The following is a 17,805-nucleotide window of genomic DNA, read 5'->3' as shown; positions in this document are numbered from 1 at the left end:
ATGATAAAGTGTATTAAAGGGTCACAGCATTAAGGAGGTTGAAAACTACTGGACTAGTTCAATATATATGTATTTTTTTTTAATAAACAAGGAACCCAAGGTTCTTACCTGAGGTTACACAAGTGGGGTTGGTGTTAAGACTGAATCTACAGACTTGTTCACTGAGCATCAATATTCTCAGATTATGCTATTTCAAAGGACTCATCAATGTAGTGCTCAATTCGGGTGGCTTACTGTTTAGATTTTATTTGCAAAAGTATTCGGGGAAACTCAAGTAGGTAAAGCAATTTCCATTTCCAATTTCTAACCTTTCTGCAGCATACTTTGAAATGTAAAAAAATTAAACTGAAGAACTAGCAGCCTGTAAACTCAATTCTTTTGAATAAACGTCCCTTCCTGCCATCAGACTGGAGTGGAGCTGAATGCTAGCCATTTCTTCCTTACCACCTGAAAAGCTGCAAAAGTGATCTTTGCAATAGGGTATACAGAGATAACTACTCTTGAATACTGATTCATTGCTGAGAAGTCACACTTTGCTCCCGTGCCAATCTTTTGACTTAGCCTCCAGCCGGGACTGTGTTTTACATTTGGCACACAGCTCTTCACACAGATTTCGCCTTCTTGTTCCCACCTGAATCCTGACAGGAATCTCATGGGTATTCAGCTGTGTTATTTTCTAAGGCAAAGCAACACAGCAATTGCTTACACTTTCACTAGATTCCTGTCCCCAATAAACAGTGGGAATCTGAGAAGGAATACAGAGAAGAGCCACTCGAATCAAGACAGGAGCCTGAATCTGTTAGAGGGTCACAGGGCAACCCAGGAACTGTTGCAGTGGGTTGTCAGAGATGTCTTTAAGCACTGTGAAGGTTAAACAAAATTCTAAATTTGACAGGATTTAAAAATCCTGTGAGGAGAATGAGCCTATGAGCATGTCTGTGAGAGATTCTCTAGATTAGGTTACCAGAAATAGGAAGAGCCTTTCTAAATACGAGCAGATCCAATGCATGGGTGAGGCACCAGATTAAATAATAAATTGAAAGGGCGCTAAACTCAGCAATTGTAACTCTGTTCTACTTGATTGCAGGCACAGTGGGACCAGCCTTCCCTCTCTCTTGGTACTGTGACTTTCTTGTTAGCATGGAGTATCCCCTTGAACTATGAGGCATAAAACTGCCCTTCTTTTGCCAAGTTGCTTTTCTTAGGTATGGTGTCACAGGAACAAGGCAAGTTTACTAATGCTAGGATCACGATACAAGGAACACATGGAACACACTAGGAATGGAGAACGGTCACATTCCGCGAGTTCCTGCTATTCAGCCGAAGCTGACAGTATCTTTTCTTTCAAAGCAAACCTATATGCTGGTGGGGGCAGGGGGTGTGAACCTTCATGAGTAAAAGAAGCTGAAAGTATAGATCTGGTTCTGGGATTTCCTGGTCCGATTGCTTTCATTTATCAGATTTGCCTCTGTGATAGGATTTACCCACAAGCCCCAGAGGAAAGCATCAATTTCATCCTCTTGGCAAGAAGTATCAACGGTCAAAATTTTTTATTGACTAGGATGCATGACTCCATGCTAAAATCATCATGAGAAGCTAAAATAGACTTCTTGGACTCAGTAGGAAAACCTTTTTCACAAAATAACTCATCAGCTCTTCTTTGTGACGACAAGAGTTTGAATAAATTAATCACCTGGCTGAACGCAACAGAAGTTGCACCAACTCTTACATGAGCATGTCTTATCTCTCTGACTAAATAGATCTAATTATTAGCAAACCCATTTAGCAGACAAGGGAATAGATAGTCAGAGATGGATATACTAATCAAGGTTTAACTAAATTACGTAACTATCTCAATCTCTTTTTGTCCTACTGACAAAGAATCCTTATGGAAATCATGTCTGATGGCCAAGGTCACCCAGGAGACAGAGTTAGGACAATAATTCCTGCTTCAATTTAGGAAGAAAGTGTTTCAAGTAGATTTTTTTAAAAATGATAAATGTTTAAAAAAGCAAAAACCAAAAAAGGAATAATGAAAATAGTAACAAAAAGGGTAAGGGAGATAGTTCAGAGGTGAGGTGCATTCCAGGGACAAGGGGCTGCATTCAAACATCCTGTTTCAAAAGAATCCATGTGAGTTCTTCTGGGCAGCATTGTTTCTGATGGTGTTGAGACTGGGGAGTGATAGATAACATCAAATCAAGAAAGAAAGGAGGCGTGGGATTGTTAGGAAAGAGCTCCCTAAATCCACACTCTCCCCCTATGGTTTATGAAGGTCTGTTTCAGATCTAACTCATAGCTTGACATTAACAGCGACTTTGCTAACTGAACCTTGACCTTCCCCATGCTACAGTGGGTTTAAGAAGAGAAATGTCCTACTTGTCAATCTGAATATATCCCACAGAGTTGTATCTGGAGGACATGAAGAATTTGTGTAAGAATTAACCTACAATCTCCCCCCCCCAAAACCTGAGATTATCATGCTGTTGAAGACAGGAAGTCAATCAGCATTGTCGTAAATGCCTCATAGGAGAGAGGGAGGAGTTAAAGTTACCATTCCACACCCCAAAGCCACATTCTGAGACTGAAGGAGAATTTTATCCTCTGTTTCCCTTGCTCTATGAATGAATAACCAGGAAACCATTTGGGGTAAGACTTTTTCAGCACACAAATACTATAAACCTAACACAAACAAACAAAGCAGCAATCACAAGCAGAATCCCTGGGGTCATATATAATTTCAGCCCCACAGCATTGGCCGGTAGTATCTGGAGAGCTGCCAAGAAGCTGCATGCAGAGGCCAGAGCTCTCTCAAGCCAGCGGTAGCAACCAAAGGACTTGGTACCACGAAAGTACAGTCCAGACTGCAGTGTAGGGCATGGACTTCTATTCTGGACATTAAATCTTTATGTTATGAGGGAAAGACAGGTTTTTGGACAACTTACTGCAATGCTAAAGAGAAAATGCCCCAATGTAATTTAGAAGGAAGGAGATAGTTTGAATTTGAATTTTTTGATAGTTTTGTTTCTTTCTGAAAGTCAGAGGTCATAGATTTGCAACTGTTGGAGAGTAGTGACAGAGGGAGCTCGTGGAGACCCAGGAAACTATGAGATTTGGGCAAATTCAGTATGAAATTTTATATTACAATAATTGCCAGTGACTTCCAAAGGGTTCCAGACAAAATATTCTTTGTCCTACTGAAAAAAAAATTATTGTCTATCCCAAACCATGGTTAACCCAAGTATGTAGTGATTTCAAAGGATAAGTGTTGGGAGTTTCATAATGAGCACAGACTTGCCAGTCACTCTGACTGAACATTGACTTCTGTGATGTCATCTCACTTTAGCTAACTCCACGAGGAAGAGCAGAGCTCACCCTGGCTCCACTCAGTGTTCTCATTGGAAAGTGCGACAAGAAGCATGGCATTCAAAGATAAATTCTTTTCAAAGAGGTCTTTTAAGGCTTCATCCCTAGAAATGCTGGCAGAAATAAATACACATTTTTAAAGAAAAAAAAGTCCCTGGGCCTTTCCTGAATTGATTGTATCTCCTGCTTCTGCAAGCTGAGGAGTCATAATCCTGAGCCATCACAGATTGTTTGAAGCCAATAAACCAAAGGGGATGACCTTGCTAATACATCCCAGAAGGAGAAAGAAAGTCGTGCTGAGGAATAACTCCTCAGGACAGCGTTTCCCTCTGGAAAGAGGAGAACAGAGCTGAAAGTGCTCGACATGATTTACAGCTGAACAGAATGTCAGAAACTTCTTTACTTGAAATAAGAAAAGGGATTTTTTCTGAAGTTCTCCAATAGCCTTGACTTCATCTGCATTGTCCTGTGATTCACATGGCATCAACTGTGTCTCCTGCATGGATGCTCCATTGCTGGCCTATCTGCTCACAGATGAACATCATCTACAGCTGTGTTTTATGATCTTCTTCCTAGGGGTAATTCTCAGGTGACAGTATAATATGATGTAGTCTGGACATTTGTCACATTTGTGTTTCAACACCTAGTATGCGTTAGTTGAGTAGTACACTTGGCTTCCCTTTACATTGTATTAGCTTCCAGCACCCATGGGAGTGAAGGTGTAGCCACACAGCATGACAGTGTCAATCTACATGCTGAGATTAAATTAGTATCTGTCACCTCGCACATGTGCACTGACAATAAATTAAAACAACCTGACATTTGAATAAACGAACTTCTGTAAACCTTTGATTTCCCATGACATATAGTATGGAGCAAGTTTTACATCAATTAATTAAATCCACACACGAGAAAGGTAATTTTTCAAGGAAACATTTTCCCAATAAATTCATCAAAATGCTGATTATCAAGTAACCAATGGTGAATCAGGTAATATGCAACTTCCTAAATGGTACTCTCTGTAAAAGTAAGAAATGTCCAGAAATAATACATTCAAAAGTAAAACTGATGAGGAACATAAATAGGTTCAAATACAATGAACAATGTCTGGGGATAGGGGAGAGCTATGGCAAGAGATGGTTCCTGTGAATTCAGACTCTAGTCCAGGAAGCAAACCTGCCTAAGTCAGGTCTCTGTTCTATTGCTTAGCCTCCTTAAGAACATATGGTGGTTACTTCTCTGTGCATCAGTTTCCTCATATATGGGGGTAGTGTAAGGATAAAACCAATATTCTGAGTTCTATTGAGGATGATGTAAATGCATATATTGGTAGCTCTTTCAGGAGAGCTTGGAATTAACAAAACACAGTGCCCCACATTTCTAGTGTCATAAGACACTATGACCAAGAAACTTATTTTTTTTTAAAAATGTTTATTGAGACTCAAGGCTCTTGAGGGTTATAGTCCATGATAATCATGGCAAAGAACATGGCAGAGAAGAGAGGCCCCTTGGTCTTACAAACTTTATATGTCCCAGTACAGGGGAATGCCAGGGCCAGGAAGTGGGAGTGGGTGGGTTGGGGAGCAGGGCGGGGGGGAGGGTATAGGGGACTTTCGAGATAGCATCTGAAATGTAAATGAAGAAAATATCTAATTAAAAAATTGTTTAAAAATAATAAAATAAAATAAACTGGTAAAAGAGAGAGAGAGAGAGAGAGAGAGAGAGAGAGAGAGAGAGAGAGAGAGAGAGAAAGAAAGAAAGAAAGAAAGAAAGAAAGAAAGAAAGAAAGAAAGAAAGAAAGAAAGAAAAAGAAAGAAAGAAAGAAAGGAAGGAAGGAAGGAAGGAAGGAAGGAAGAAAATGGCACTGGAAGAGTTGCTGAGATCTTATGTTCTGATCCACAGTCATGAAGCAGAGAGGGCAGGGGCTAAGTGGGAATAAGTGGGAAACCTCAAAACCCAACCCCACTGACATATATTCTACAACAAGGCCATGCCTCCTAATCCTTCCCAAACAGTTCCACCAACTTTGAAAATACACATTGACATATATAGACCTATGGGACCATTCTTATTTAAACCACCATACATGGGTATTAGTGGCATTCATTAGGCAAATGATATAGAGATAGAACCATTTCAAATACTGACCAAATAAGAATAAAGGTTCTCATTTGGTAGATGTTTGCAGCCAATCATTGGACTGAGCACAGGGCCCCCAGTGGAGGCATTAGAAAAAGGACTGAAGGAGTTGATGGGGTTTGAAACCCCATAGGAAGAACAACAAAATCAATCAACCAGATGCCACCTCCCCAGAGCTCCCAGGGACTAAACTACCAACCAAAGAGTACACATGGAGGAACCCATGGCTCCAGCTGCATATGTAGCACAGGATGGCCTTGACAGACATCAATGGGAGGGGAGGCTCTTGGTCCTGTGAAGGCTTGATGCCCAAGTGTAGGGGAATGCCAGGGCAGGGAGGGGGAGTTGGTGGGTGGGGGAGCACCCTCATAGAACCAGGATGATGGAGGATGAGATAGGGGGTCTGGAGGGGGACAGGGAAAGGGGATAACATTTGAAATGTAAAGAAAATATCCAATAAAAAAAGTTCTCATATTTGTCTGACTGTTTCCATTATTTGTTGTGTGTTGAGTAGAAGATGCATACTTATCACAACACAAATAGAATCCTATGAGACAAAACTACATTTTTAGATGAAAAAACAGAGAAATGGGACTTAAATAAATTCCCCATATGTTTAAAACAAGTAAGTCATCAGAGCTTGGATTCATACCCAGTCTGTAGAAGACTAAAACCCAAGGACAGGCACCTTACATGAAGTGGCCTTCCCAAATCACCTGTCATTTTGGTACAACTTACAAATAGTATTGTGGATGGACTAGACAGTCTACTTCCTTTGTTGAGAATTGTAGTAAATGCAGTGATAATTAAGAAATATAGGCATCTTTCCGGGCAGTGGTGGTGCACGCCTTTAATCCCAGCACTTGGGAGGCCAGCCTGGTCTACAGAGTGAGTTCTAGGACAGCCAGGGCTACACAGAGAAACCCTGTCTCAGAAAACAAAACAAAACAAAACAAAACAAAATAGATATATAGGCATCTTAAAGAAGGGTGGAAGACCTTGATATTCATCTGAGGTCACCTGATATTCTATAAAATAAAACATTGAATAACAGAGAGAGAGAGAGAGAGAGAGAGAGAGAGAGACAGAGAAAGAGACAGAGACAGACAGAGACAGACAGAGAGACAGACAGAGAGACAGAGAAACAGAGAGAGATAGAGAGAGAGACAGAGAGAGAGAGAGAGACAGAGAGAGAGACAGAGAGAGACAGAGACAGAGAGAGAGAGAGAGAGAGAGAGAGAGAGAGAGAGAGAGAGAGAGAGAGAGCTCAAATGTTTGTCTTGGGCCAAAGAGAAGTAAATGTTTGTCTTGGGCCAAAGAGAACTGGGGACCAAATCAAAGTAGTGACAGAAAGGAGTTTGATGGTGCTTATGCATGGCTGCCAGCCCAGCAGATCTACTTTGCGATGGCGATAATGTGAGTGAAACTTTGGCTGTGTTGTACTGAGTGAACCTGGGCTTTTTTTCACATTTGGCTCTGGGTACATTCTTCCTCCTGGAGTGAGACATGTTTGAATTTCACAAGATCATGTTGCATTATCTTCAAAACTGTTTTTCTTATATATGAGGCATTATACTAAAATTTTAGGACGTAGAAATTTTATAACATTAAAAAAATGTAAGTAAGTCTGAGATCCAAATCTGGATTTTAATAAGCTTAAACCATTGCTTCTTTTTACTTCAATACATTTGTATGAGTTATTTGAGAATTTCATACTATACAGCATAGTTAAAAAATAATTTTAGAAAACACATTAAAAAGTGGTCAGGGTAGAGAAGGGAGCACACACATTAATCCCAGTACTTGGGAAGCAGAGGCAGGCAGATATGTATGTGTTCGAGGTCAGCCTGGACTACATAGTGACTTCCAGGACAGTCAGGGCTACATAAAAGAGCCTTTCAGAAAAATCCAAAATAAACAAATACATTTTAATACAATATGTATTCATCATAGTCTTTTCCTTCCCCTAATTCCTCTCAGGTCATTTCCTCTTCCCTGTCCACCCAACTTAATGTTCATTGTCTCCTTCCCTCCACTCCCCAGAAATGTCAACACAGACACAGTTTAAAAAAAAAAAAAAAAAACTAATAAAACAAAACCCAAACCAACAAGGCAAAGAAAAATATACACCACAGGAATACAGAACCTGTGCTGGTGACACCTGCCCTGGAGTGAAGCCAATTAGCCTAGTGATGCTCTATTGGCGAAAATTTAAATCTATTTTCCTCTCTGGTTACAAATGCAAATCGCTTATTCTTTAGGGGTAGGACATTGTGTCAACCTCCCCACCTCAGTTCTGGTTTAAATCTAAGCAGGTGCTTATGAGTACTGTCACTGTCGCTGTGAGTTCATATGTAGCAGATAATATATTTTTATCAGATTCATCCTATCCCTCACTACTTCCTCTACCTCTTCCCAGGTCCACCTCCCACCCCGAATCATAAGTCCACACCCTTTTACAGGAGATAACCCACTCAGCTCCATTTGCTGCCCATCTCCACATGAATGTGGGCCATCTACTAGAGCACCGTTGATCTACCTGGGACCACATCCCTGAAGACAACTTCCTCTCTCTCCCCTAACAGCTTTGAACCTAATCTATTTCTGATAAATTCCCTCCAAGAGAAACAAGTTTCACTGATACTTAGAATAAGCCATGTTCTTTGTGAGAGAAAGGCAACAGAAAGGAAACTAAGACATATTGTTATTATTCAGCATTAAGTTTCTCTGGCAAAATATCTAGATAACCAATTTAACTAAAGGATTTACTTTGTGTGATGGTTTGTGTATGCTTGGCCCAGGGAGTGACAATATTAGAAGGTGTGGCCTTGTTGGAGTAGGTGTGTCATTGTGGGTGTGGGCTTAACACCCTGATCCTAGCTGTCAGGGAAGTCAGTCTTCAACTAGCACCTTCAGAAGAATGTGTAGAACTCTCAGCTCTGCCTGCATTATGCCTGCCTGGATGTTTCCCTGCTCCCACCTTGATGATGATGGAATGAACCTCTGAACCTGTAAGCAGCCCCAATTAAGTGTTGTTCTTATAAGAGTTGCCTTGGTTATGGCGTCTGTTCACAGCAATAAGACCATAACTAAGACACTTTGCCTCATGGCTTCAGATATTTGAGCCCATGTTTGGCTAGGTACACTGCTTTTAGAACATCATGGCAAGGACATGTGGGGAAAGTGAGCTATTCTCTTTGCAGTGCTCAGTAACCAGAGAGAGGAGAAGGGAACAGAGACGATGAATAGACAGCCTTCAAAGCCATGTCAGCAGTTATTTCTGTACTCAACTAGGCGCCATCTCCTCTCCTTCCTTCTGCTTTGATGCCTTCAATGAATTGACTCGGTATCCATAGGATCCATGGATCTCTTGGTACCAGTACTAGCCGGAGCAATCCATCAACACATGAGCATGTGGCAACATGTTACATACACAGTGTGATACATGACCACAGCCGGCTTTTCTAAACAAGAGTGGAAACAGACAAACATCATGGTAACTTGTGAACAGCTTTATCTTGCATTGCCACACTTCTGCCTACACACAGAGTTTCTGCTTTCCATCAGAAGAGCAGATTTTGAGTTTCTGGAAAGGGAAACCTTCATATACATAACTTTACTTCCACTGAGTACTGAAGTATGGTGTTTGTCGAAATGAATGAAGAACATAAACATCGGGCAACCATTAGAAGACAAAGACTCATGATGCATTGCGGCATTAATGAAGAAGAGGCTGTTATACAACTATCTATACATATAGTTGTATATATACATATACATATCAAGATGGTAGTCCACAAGACCCCAGATCTAAAATCCTGACAAGATGACTATAATATTTGTTAGAAGATATTGAAAGTAAAACACTGGGGATTTTTTTAGTATTGAGGGAAAACACGTATTGAGATCATCAAATCCTACTGAAATCCTAAAAAATATTTGCATTTCATTATTGCTCCAGAATCTCTTATTCCAACCTTCTTGCCAGGTAATCTACATATGTCCTTACATTATAAATGCAGGCTTTAGTATAGTGAAGGCATTTTAGAACTCTTTGGGTCTTTACAGAGGTCAAGTTACTAAACTATAAGGGCAGGTCTACACATGTGTCTACGGTACGATAGATACATCGTAACTAATACCGAGGAGACAAACTAAGGAGACATCAGAAAGGTAAAGAAAAGGCAGCAGGCACATTCACATGAAGAAAGCAGGTGGAGTAGCCAGCTCTGCACAATCACAAACTCACTGAGCAAGCCCTTTGACTTCCCTAGGCTTTACGCTTCTCCTGTAGAAACTAGAATTGCTAACAGGCTGGTTTTAATAGAGTAAATATAAAGAATGTTTCTTGTTCCTCAGGAAGCACTTCTTCAATTAGTTTAATTATATACATATATATATTATATTATTATAATTATATATATATACACACACAAATATATTCATTCCACATATTGACACACTTGTAACTCAGACTCCTCTTTAAATGCATTTGTATAGATACCCATGTTTCCCTGCCAAATGAAGCAAGATACGCTGCTGGAGTCCATTTAATACACACTCCTGATTTTAAACAAGCCAATGTACAAAAAGTATTCCTAGTCAGTGTATATTGATGAACACATAACTTGGGCCCTCAACATTGAACAAAGTCGCTGATAACGGTTATACCAACCTGGACTGTGTGGAAAGCCATGTGTTAGGCAGCACTGCACTGACTGGCTCACTCTAATAAAAACATACGATTCCCTTGATTTAGAGAGTTAGCAATTCAATTTTAATCAAATACATGTGAAAGTCTGGGAACCCAAACTCTTGCCATGAGATATAGATGTGGCCTGAAAGTAGAAGATAGAAAGGTCTGATGACTCCTGCATGGAAAGGGTGGTGACTGAGACCATATGTGGGATGGCAGCTAGCTCCTGCAGGCTCTGGAGGGTGGTGCTGGCCCATAGCACAAGCGCAGCTCTGAGCCGCATCATTGACTATGTATTCATGAGGGAGACCCCCCCCCCCATACAAGGACATTTTCGCACATCAGTTTGAGTGTTTGCTTCTATTCTGTAGCCTTTTCCTTACAGCTGAATAATAATTGGGTTTTGTACGAAAACTCCTCTTTAAAATTAACAATTAGACACTAGCTGCTTTGCTGCTCCCCTGGAGCCCCAGGACTGGGAAGATATCCTGCATCCACTGGAGTGGGATTTGTGACACTGATCTTGGCCACTCATCGTCACCAATAAGCTTCTCTGACAGAGACACTGCAGGTGTGTGGCCCTTTAAAAGAGCATGCTTGCATCTCCTTCAGAACTGCCTCAGGCTTCCTCTGCAGTGAAGTGTCTCTTGGCAGAGGGCTGATTGCTCTGGACAAGAGAGGAGAAAGATGAATATGTTTCTTCTCAAAGATACTGTATCTTGATTTGATGGTTTATTTATCTCAACCTTTAAGCTTATCTTGCCTCAAATGGTAAAACTGGCTTTCCCCACAAATCTCCAGGCTTAATCCACTCTCATTTCCAGCTGGTGTTCAGGTGCAGTTAACTGTTCTGTGTCAGATCGCCCAGTCCCTCTCAGTTTGACTCCCTGCATGAACGACAACACTACACAAAACAAAGTCAGCAACTGGCTCTAGGAGAACCGCACAATCGATGGCACTGTGAAGAGCAAGTAAATCTCATTAATTGGGAACAATGGTAGCCTGTCATCCCTGTCCCTTAGATCCAAAGAGGTATAAGTCCTTAGGACATCAGTACAAGGTCAACTGCCTCTTGATCCCTATCTACTGCAATACCCATAGGGCATTTGACACTTGACTCTTATTTAGCTGGTAGGACTTTCAAACAGTAAAGCTTAACTGAAGGTTTGGATCTAATTGTTGGACATTTCTCAGTTGCTAATAAACATTATTGCTCTCTGTCTGTCTGTCTGTCTGTCTATCTCTGTCTGTTTCTGTCTCTGTCTCTCTCTCTCTCTCTCTTTTTCTCTGTGTGTGTGTTTTTGATTGTGGATATGCATGTGTGTGTTGGGATATGGACATAAACATGAATGCTTGTGCTGTGTGAACAATAGAGATCAGATTTCTGGATGCATCCTTCATCACTGCGCATCTTATTTTTGAAAATTGAGTTTTCCACTATACTGAAAGAACTGAGTTACTTGGCTAGAATTACAGGTGATACCTGTCACTGGTAATGTTCCTGCCTCTGCCATTTTTATTTCACTAACCTCCCTCCCTATGATTGAAAAACACACTCTTATCTCATCAGAAAGAAAGAAGAAAGCTTACACTGAGCTTTGTAGTCTAGCACCATCTTCTGCTGTGCCTCTCTGTGTATGTGCCACAGTGTGAGTAGACTGTTGTGCCTGCTCAAGCCTTCTGCCCCTTTGAGACTAGGCTGCATGTCTTTTAATAGTCTAATGTACACTCTGCACTGTTTATGACAGATGCACTGTAGGGGAAAGGTCGCTTGTATTCTTATGAATGCATGAATGCTAGAAAAAGCTATCAAGAAGACACAAACTTACAGTCATGAACATTCTGATCAAGGCTTCCTGAAATTAAGTAATGCACTAGGTGCCCCGGGCAGTTAATGTGCTAAAGAACTCCATGATTATCAAGACTCTGACCAATAGACCCACACTTTCGGCTATTCTGCTGGGTATTAGCTCTGGCCCACCCCCTCGACTGCATGCAGACAAAATTTCATCTTCTCTCTGGAATTATCATATGAGATGGGGGTAGCTATTCAAAGGTAGTGGTTTCTTTTCTCTTCTCTTCTTTTCTTTTCTTTTCTTTTGTCTCTTTCTTATTTATTTATTTATTTATTTTGTTTGATTTGAGGGGTTGTGGTAGGTATTGCCACCTGATACAGGCTGGTGAAAAGGAAAAAAATTTACTGTAACAAGAAAAGACCACTTAATAAAAAAAACAATTATAAAATGGACTGTACTGTGTTTCTGAGGGTTTGTCTGTTTTGACTTCAGCCTGAAAACAACCCAACAGTATCTTTGTTCAGATATTTACAAGATACTCCCTGCCCCTAAATGACTTGTATCCATTCATTTGACATGGTATGTTTTCCACGCAATCTGTATGTGTGTGAAGTACAACATGAATCCCTGAGATAAAGGCAAATAAACATACACAGGTCTGTGTGCCCACCTGTGTGCTACCATGGACTGTGAACTGGGAAACCTGGGGAAGCCTGCTCCTTGAGGCTGAGGTGAGCAGTCTACAGAGAGAAGCCCAACTCCTCCTCCTCCTCCCCAGTGCCCAGATCAGTGAGAACCATGCGCATCAAAACATATCAGCACCTCAGGAAGAGTACAACACAACCTTCTCACTGACTAAGAGAAGACATTTCTCTGGCAGGCCAGTAAGCAAAGTCCGTCCCATCTCTAGAGGAAAGAATGAAAAGAAAGGAAGGCATGCTTATAAGCAGGAACCTCCCCACCAGGAATGGAGACTTCCAGAGACAGCCAAGAGCAGACACCAGGCTCAAACAGCACAGTAATTAGTGGCCTAATTTATCTACGTACCTCCAAAGCGAGCTCTCGGTGATGCTTCCCAGGTTATAGTCATAGAGCTTTGTCAAAATGAGAATCACCTGAAGGCAGAAGAAGAAATCACCGTTAGTCTCAAACAATTACAATCTCTTAGAACTGAGATGGCCCAGGGGAGGGCTTAGGATTCCTTTAATGGGCGCTTAACATAATTGAATGAATTGTTCCTGCTTTGCTGCCGCTGTCTGGGGAAGGGCTGACAGCCTGGTACTGATCATCGCTGGTCAGCCGCCCTGCCCACCATTCTCGGGAGGCCCCAGAGCCAATGCTACCTGTTTTTTTCATGTATTTCTTGTCCTGGTGGGCTTAATACTTTTCAGGAAGCTTATAAAATTGTAAAATAGGAACACTTCAAGTAAGCCCGTCAGTAAATGTTCTAGAAAGGTCAGTGGTAAAGTTCCTTGCTCCCACAACTGAGCCACATGGGCCAACATCCTTGATTCCTGAACCCCAGGACACCCTTCTTCTTTTTTTTTTTTTTTTTTTTTTTTAATATTTTTATTACATAATTTCCTCAATTACATTTCCAATACTATCCCAAAAGTCCCCCATAGCGCCCCCCACTTCCCTACCCACCCATTCCCATTCTTTTGGCCCTGGCTTTCCCCTATATTGGGGCATATAAAGTTTGCAAGTCCAATGGGCCTCTCTTTCCATTGATGGCCGACTAGGCCATCTTTCGATACATATGCAGCTAGAGACAAGAGCTCCAGGGTTCCAGTTAGTACATCATGTTGTTCCAACAATAGGGTTGCAGATCCCTTTAGCTCCTTGGGTACTTTCTCTAGCTTCTCCATTGGGAGCCCTGTGATACATCCAATAGCTGACTGTGAACATCCACTCCTGTGTTTGCTAGGCCCCGGCATCGTCTCACAAGAGACAGCTATATTTGGGTCCTTTCAGCAAGATCTTGCTAGTGTATGCAATGGTGTCAGCGTTTAGAAGCTGATTATGGGACGGATCCCTGGATACAGCAGTCTCTAAATGGACCATCCTTTCATCACAGCTACGAACTTTGTCTCTGTAGCTCCTTCCCTGGGTGTTTTGTTCCCAATTCTAAGAAGGTGCACAGTGTCCACACTTTGGTCTTCATTCTTCTTGAGTTTCATGCGTTTAGCAAATTGTATCTTATATCTTGGGTATCCTAAGTTTTGGGCTAATATCCACTTATCAATGAATACATATTGTGTGAGTTCTTTTGTGATTGTGTTACTTCACTCAAGATGATGCCCTCCAGGTCCATCCATTTGGCTAGGAATTTCATAAATTCATTCTTTTTAATAGCTGAGTAGTACTCCATTGTGTAAATGTACCATAATTTCTGTATCCATTCCTCTGTTGAGGGACATCTGGGTTCTTTCCAGCTTCTGGCTATTATAAATAGGGCTGCTATGAACATAGTGGAGCATGTGTCCTTCTTACCGGTTGGGACATCTTCTGGATATATGCCCAGGAGAGGTATTGCTGGATCCTCCGGTAGTACTATGTCCAATTTTCTGAGGAACCGCCAGACTGATTTCCAGAGTGGTTGTACAAGCTTGCAATCCCACCAACAATGGAGGAGTGTTCCTCTTTCTCCACATCCTTGCCAGCATCTGCTGTCACCTGAATTTTTGATCTTAGCCATTCTGACTGGTGTGAGGTGGAATCTCAGGGTTGTTTTGATTTGCATTTCCCTGATGATTAAGGATGTTGAACATTTTTTCAGGTGCTTCTCTGCCATACGGTATTCCTCAGGTGAGAATTCTTTGTTCAGTTCTGAGCCCCATTTTTTAATGGGGTTATTTGACTTTCTGGAGTCCACCTTCTTGAGTTCTTTATATATATTGGATATTAGTCCCTTATCTGATTTAGGATAGGTGAAGATCCTTTCCCAATCTGTTGGTGGTTTTTTTGTCTTATTGATGGTGTCTTTAGCCTTGCAGAAGCTTTGTAGTTTCATGAGGTCCCACTTGTCAATTCTCGATCTTACAGCACAAGCCATTACTGTTCTATTCAGGAATTTTTCCCCTGTGCCCATATCTTCAAGGCTTTTCCCCACTTTCTCCTCTATAAGTTTCAGTGTCTCTGGTTTTATGTGAAGTTCCTTGATCCACTTAGACTTGACCTTAGTACAAGGAGATAGGAATGGATCGATTCGCATTCTTCTACATGTTAACAACCAGTTGTGCCAGCACCATTTGTTGAAAATGCTGTCTTTCTTCCACTGGATGTTTTTAGCTCCCTTGTCGAAGATCAAGTGACCATAGGTGTGTGGGTTCATTTCTGGGTCTTCAATTCTATTCCATTGGTCTATTTGTCTGTCACTATACCAGTACCATGCAGTTTTTATCACAATTGCTCTGTAGTAGAGCTTTAGGTCCGGCATGGTGATTCCACCAGAGGTTCTTTTATCCTTGAGAAGAGTTTTTGCTATCCTAGGTTTTTTGTTATTCCAGATGAATTTGCAGATTGCACTTTCTAATTCGTTGAAGAATTGATTTGGAATTTTGATGGGGATTGCATTGAATCTGTAGATTGCTTTTGGCAAGATAGCCATTTTTACAATGTTGATCCTGCCAATCCATGAGCATGGGAGATCTTTCCATCTTCTGAGATCTTCTATAATTTCTTTCTTCAGAGACTTGAAGTTTTTATTATACAGATCTTTCACTTCCTTAGTTAGAGTCACGCCAAGATATTTTATATTATTTGTGACTATTGAGAAGGGTGTTGTTTCCCTAATTTCTTTCTCAGCCTGTTTATTCTTTGTGTAGAGAAAGGCCATTGATTTGTTTGAGTTAATTTTATATCCAGCTACTTCACCGAAGCTGTTTATCAGGCTTAGGAGTTCTCTGGTGGAATTTTTAGGGTCACTTATATATACTATCATATCGTCTGCAAAAAGTGATATTTTGACTTCATCTTTTCCAATTTGTATCCCTTTGATCTCCTTTTGTTGTCGAATTGCTCTGGCTAGGACTTCAAGTACAATGTTGAATAGGTATGGAGAAAGTGGACAGCCTTGTCTAGTCCCTGATTTTAGAGGGATTGCTTCAAGCTTCTCACCATTTACTTTGATGTTGGCTACTGGTTTGCTGTAGATTGCTTTTATCATGTTTAGGTATGGGCCTTGAATTCCTGATCTTTCCAAGACTTTTATCATGAATGGGTGTTGGATCTTGTCAAATGCTTTTTCCGCATCTAACGAGATGACCATGTGGTTTTTATCTTTGAGTTTGTTTATATACTGGATTACGTTGATGGATTTCCGTATATTGAACCATCCCTGCATCCCTGGGATGAAACCTACTTGGTCAGGATGGATGATTGTTTTGATGTGTTCTTGGATTCGGTTAGCAAGAACTTTATTGAGGATTTTTGCATCAATATTCATAAGGGATATTGGTCTGAAGTTTTCTATCTTTGTTGGGTCTTTTTGTGGTTTAGGTATCAGAGTAATTGTGGCTTCATAGAATGAGTTGGGTAGAGTACCTTCTGTTTCTATTTTGTGGAATAGTTTGTGAAGAACTGGGATTAGATCTTCTTTGAAGGTCTGATAGAACTCTGCACTAAACCCATCTGGTCCTGGGCTTTTTTTAGTTGGGAGACTATTAATGACTGCTTCTATTTCTTTGGGGGATATAGGGCTGTTTAGATCATTAACCTGATCTTGATTCAACTTTGGTACCTGGTATCTGTCTAGGAACTTGTCCATTTCATCCAGGTTCTCCAGTTTTGTTGAGTATAGCCTTTGGTAGAAGGATCTGATGGTGTTTTGGATGTCTTCAGGATCTGTTGTTATGTCTCCTTTTTCATTTCTGATTTTGTTAATTAGGATGCTTTCCCTGTGCCCTCTAGTGAGTCTGGCTAAGGGTTTATCTATCTTGTTGATTTTCTCAAAGAACCAGCTCCTTGATTGGTTGATTCTTTGAATAGTTTTTCTTGTTTCTACTTGGTTGATTTCACCCCTGAGTTTGATTATTTCCTGCCGTCTACTCCTCTTGGGTGAATTTGCTTCCTTTTGTTCTAGTGCTTTTAGGTGTGTTGTCAAGCTGCTAATGTGTGCTCTCTCTATTTTCCTTTTGGAGGCACTCAGAGCTATGAGTTTTCCTCTTAAAAATGCTTTCATTGCGTCCCATAAGTTTGGGTATGTTGTGGCTTCATTTTCATTGAACTCTAAAAAGTCCTTAATTTCTTTCTTTATTCCTTCCTTGACCAAGGTATCATTGAGAAGAGTGTTGTTCAGTTTCCACGTGAAGGTTGGCTTTCTATTATTTATTTTGTTATTGAAGATCAGCCTTAGTCCATGGTGATCTGATAGGATGCATGGGACAATTTCAATATTTTTATATCTGTTGAGGCCTGTTTTGTGACCAATTATGTGGTCAATTTTGGAGAAGGTACCATGAGGTGCTGAGAAGAAGGTATATCCTTTTGTTTTAGGATAGAATGTTCTGTAGATATCTGCCAGATCCATTTGATTCATAATTTCTCTTAGTTTCACTGTGTCCCTGTTTAGTTTCTGTTTCCATGATCTGTCCATTGGTGAAAGTGGTGTGTTGAAGTCTCCCACTATTATTGTATGAGGTGCAATGTGTGCTTTGAGATTTACTAAAGTTTCTTTAATGAATGTGGCTGCCTTTGTATTTGGAGCATAGATATTCAGGATTGATAGTTCCTCTTGGAGGATTTTACCTTTGATGAGTATGAAGTGTCCCTCCCTGTCTTTTTTAATGACTTTGGGTTGGAAGTCAA

General features: G+C 40.8%; 1 protein-coding gene across 6 annotated transcripts in view; it reads right to left on the bottom strand.

The window, feature by feature from the left end:
* The window catches only part of Sorcs1 (sortilin related VPS10 domain containing receptor 1), a 527,192-nt gene that overhangs the window by 314,189 nt on the left and 195,198 nt on the right, over positions 1-17,805 (bottom strand). For all 6 annotated transcript variants that reach the window (XM_021151490.3, XM_085833868.1, XM_085833869.1 and 3 more), the window contains exon 2: positions 13,045-13,112. In XM_021151490.3, the coding sequence (XP_021007149.1) occupies positions 13,045-13,112 (68 nt within the window). The remainder of the gene's footprint in view (positions 1-13,044; positions 13,113-17,805) is intronic.

The sequence above is a fragment of the Mus caroli genome, unplaced genomic scaffold (genome assembly GCF_978045245.1).
Source record: "Mus caroli unplaced genomic scaffold, Mus_caroli_1 scaffold_20, whole genome shotgun sequence".
NCBI lineage: Eukaryota > Metazoa > Chordata > Mammalia > Rodentia > Muridae > Mus > Mus caroli.
The sequence above is the reverse complement of the archived record's forward strand: the minus strand, read 5'-3'. Positions and strand labels throughout refer to the sequence as shown.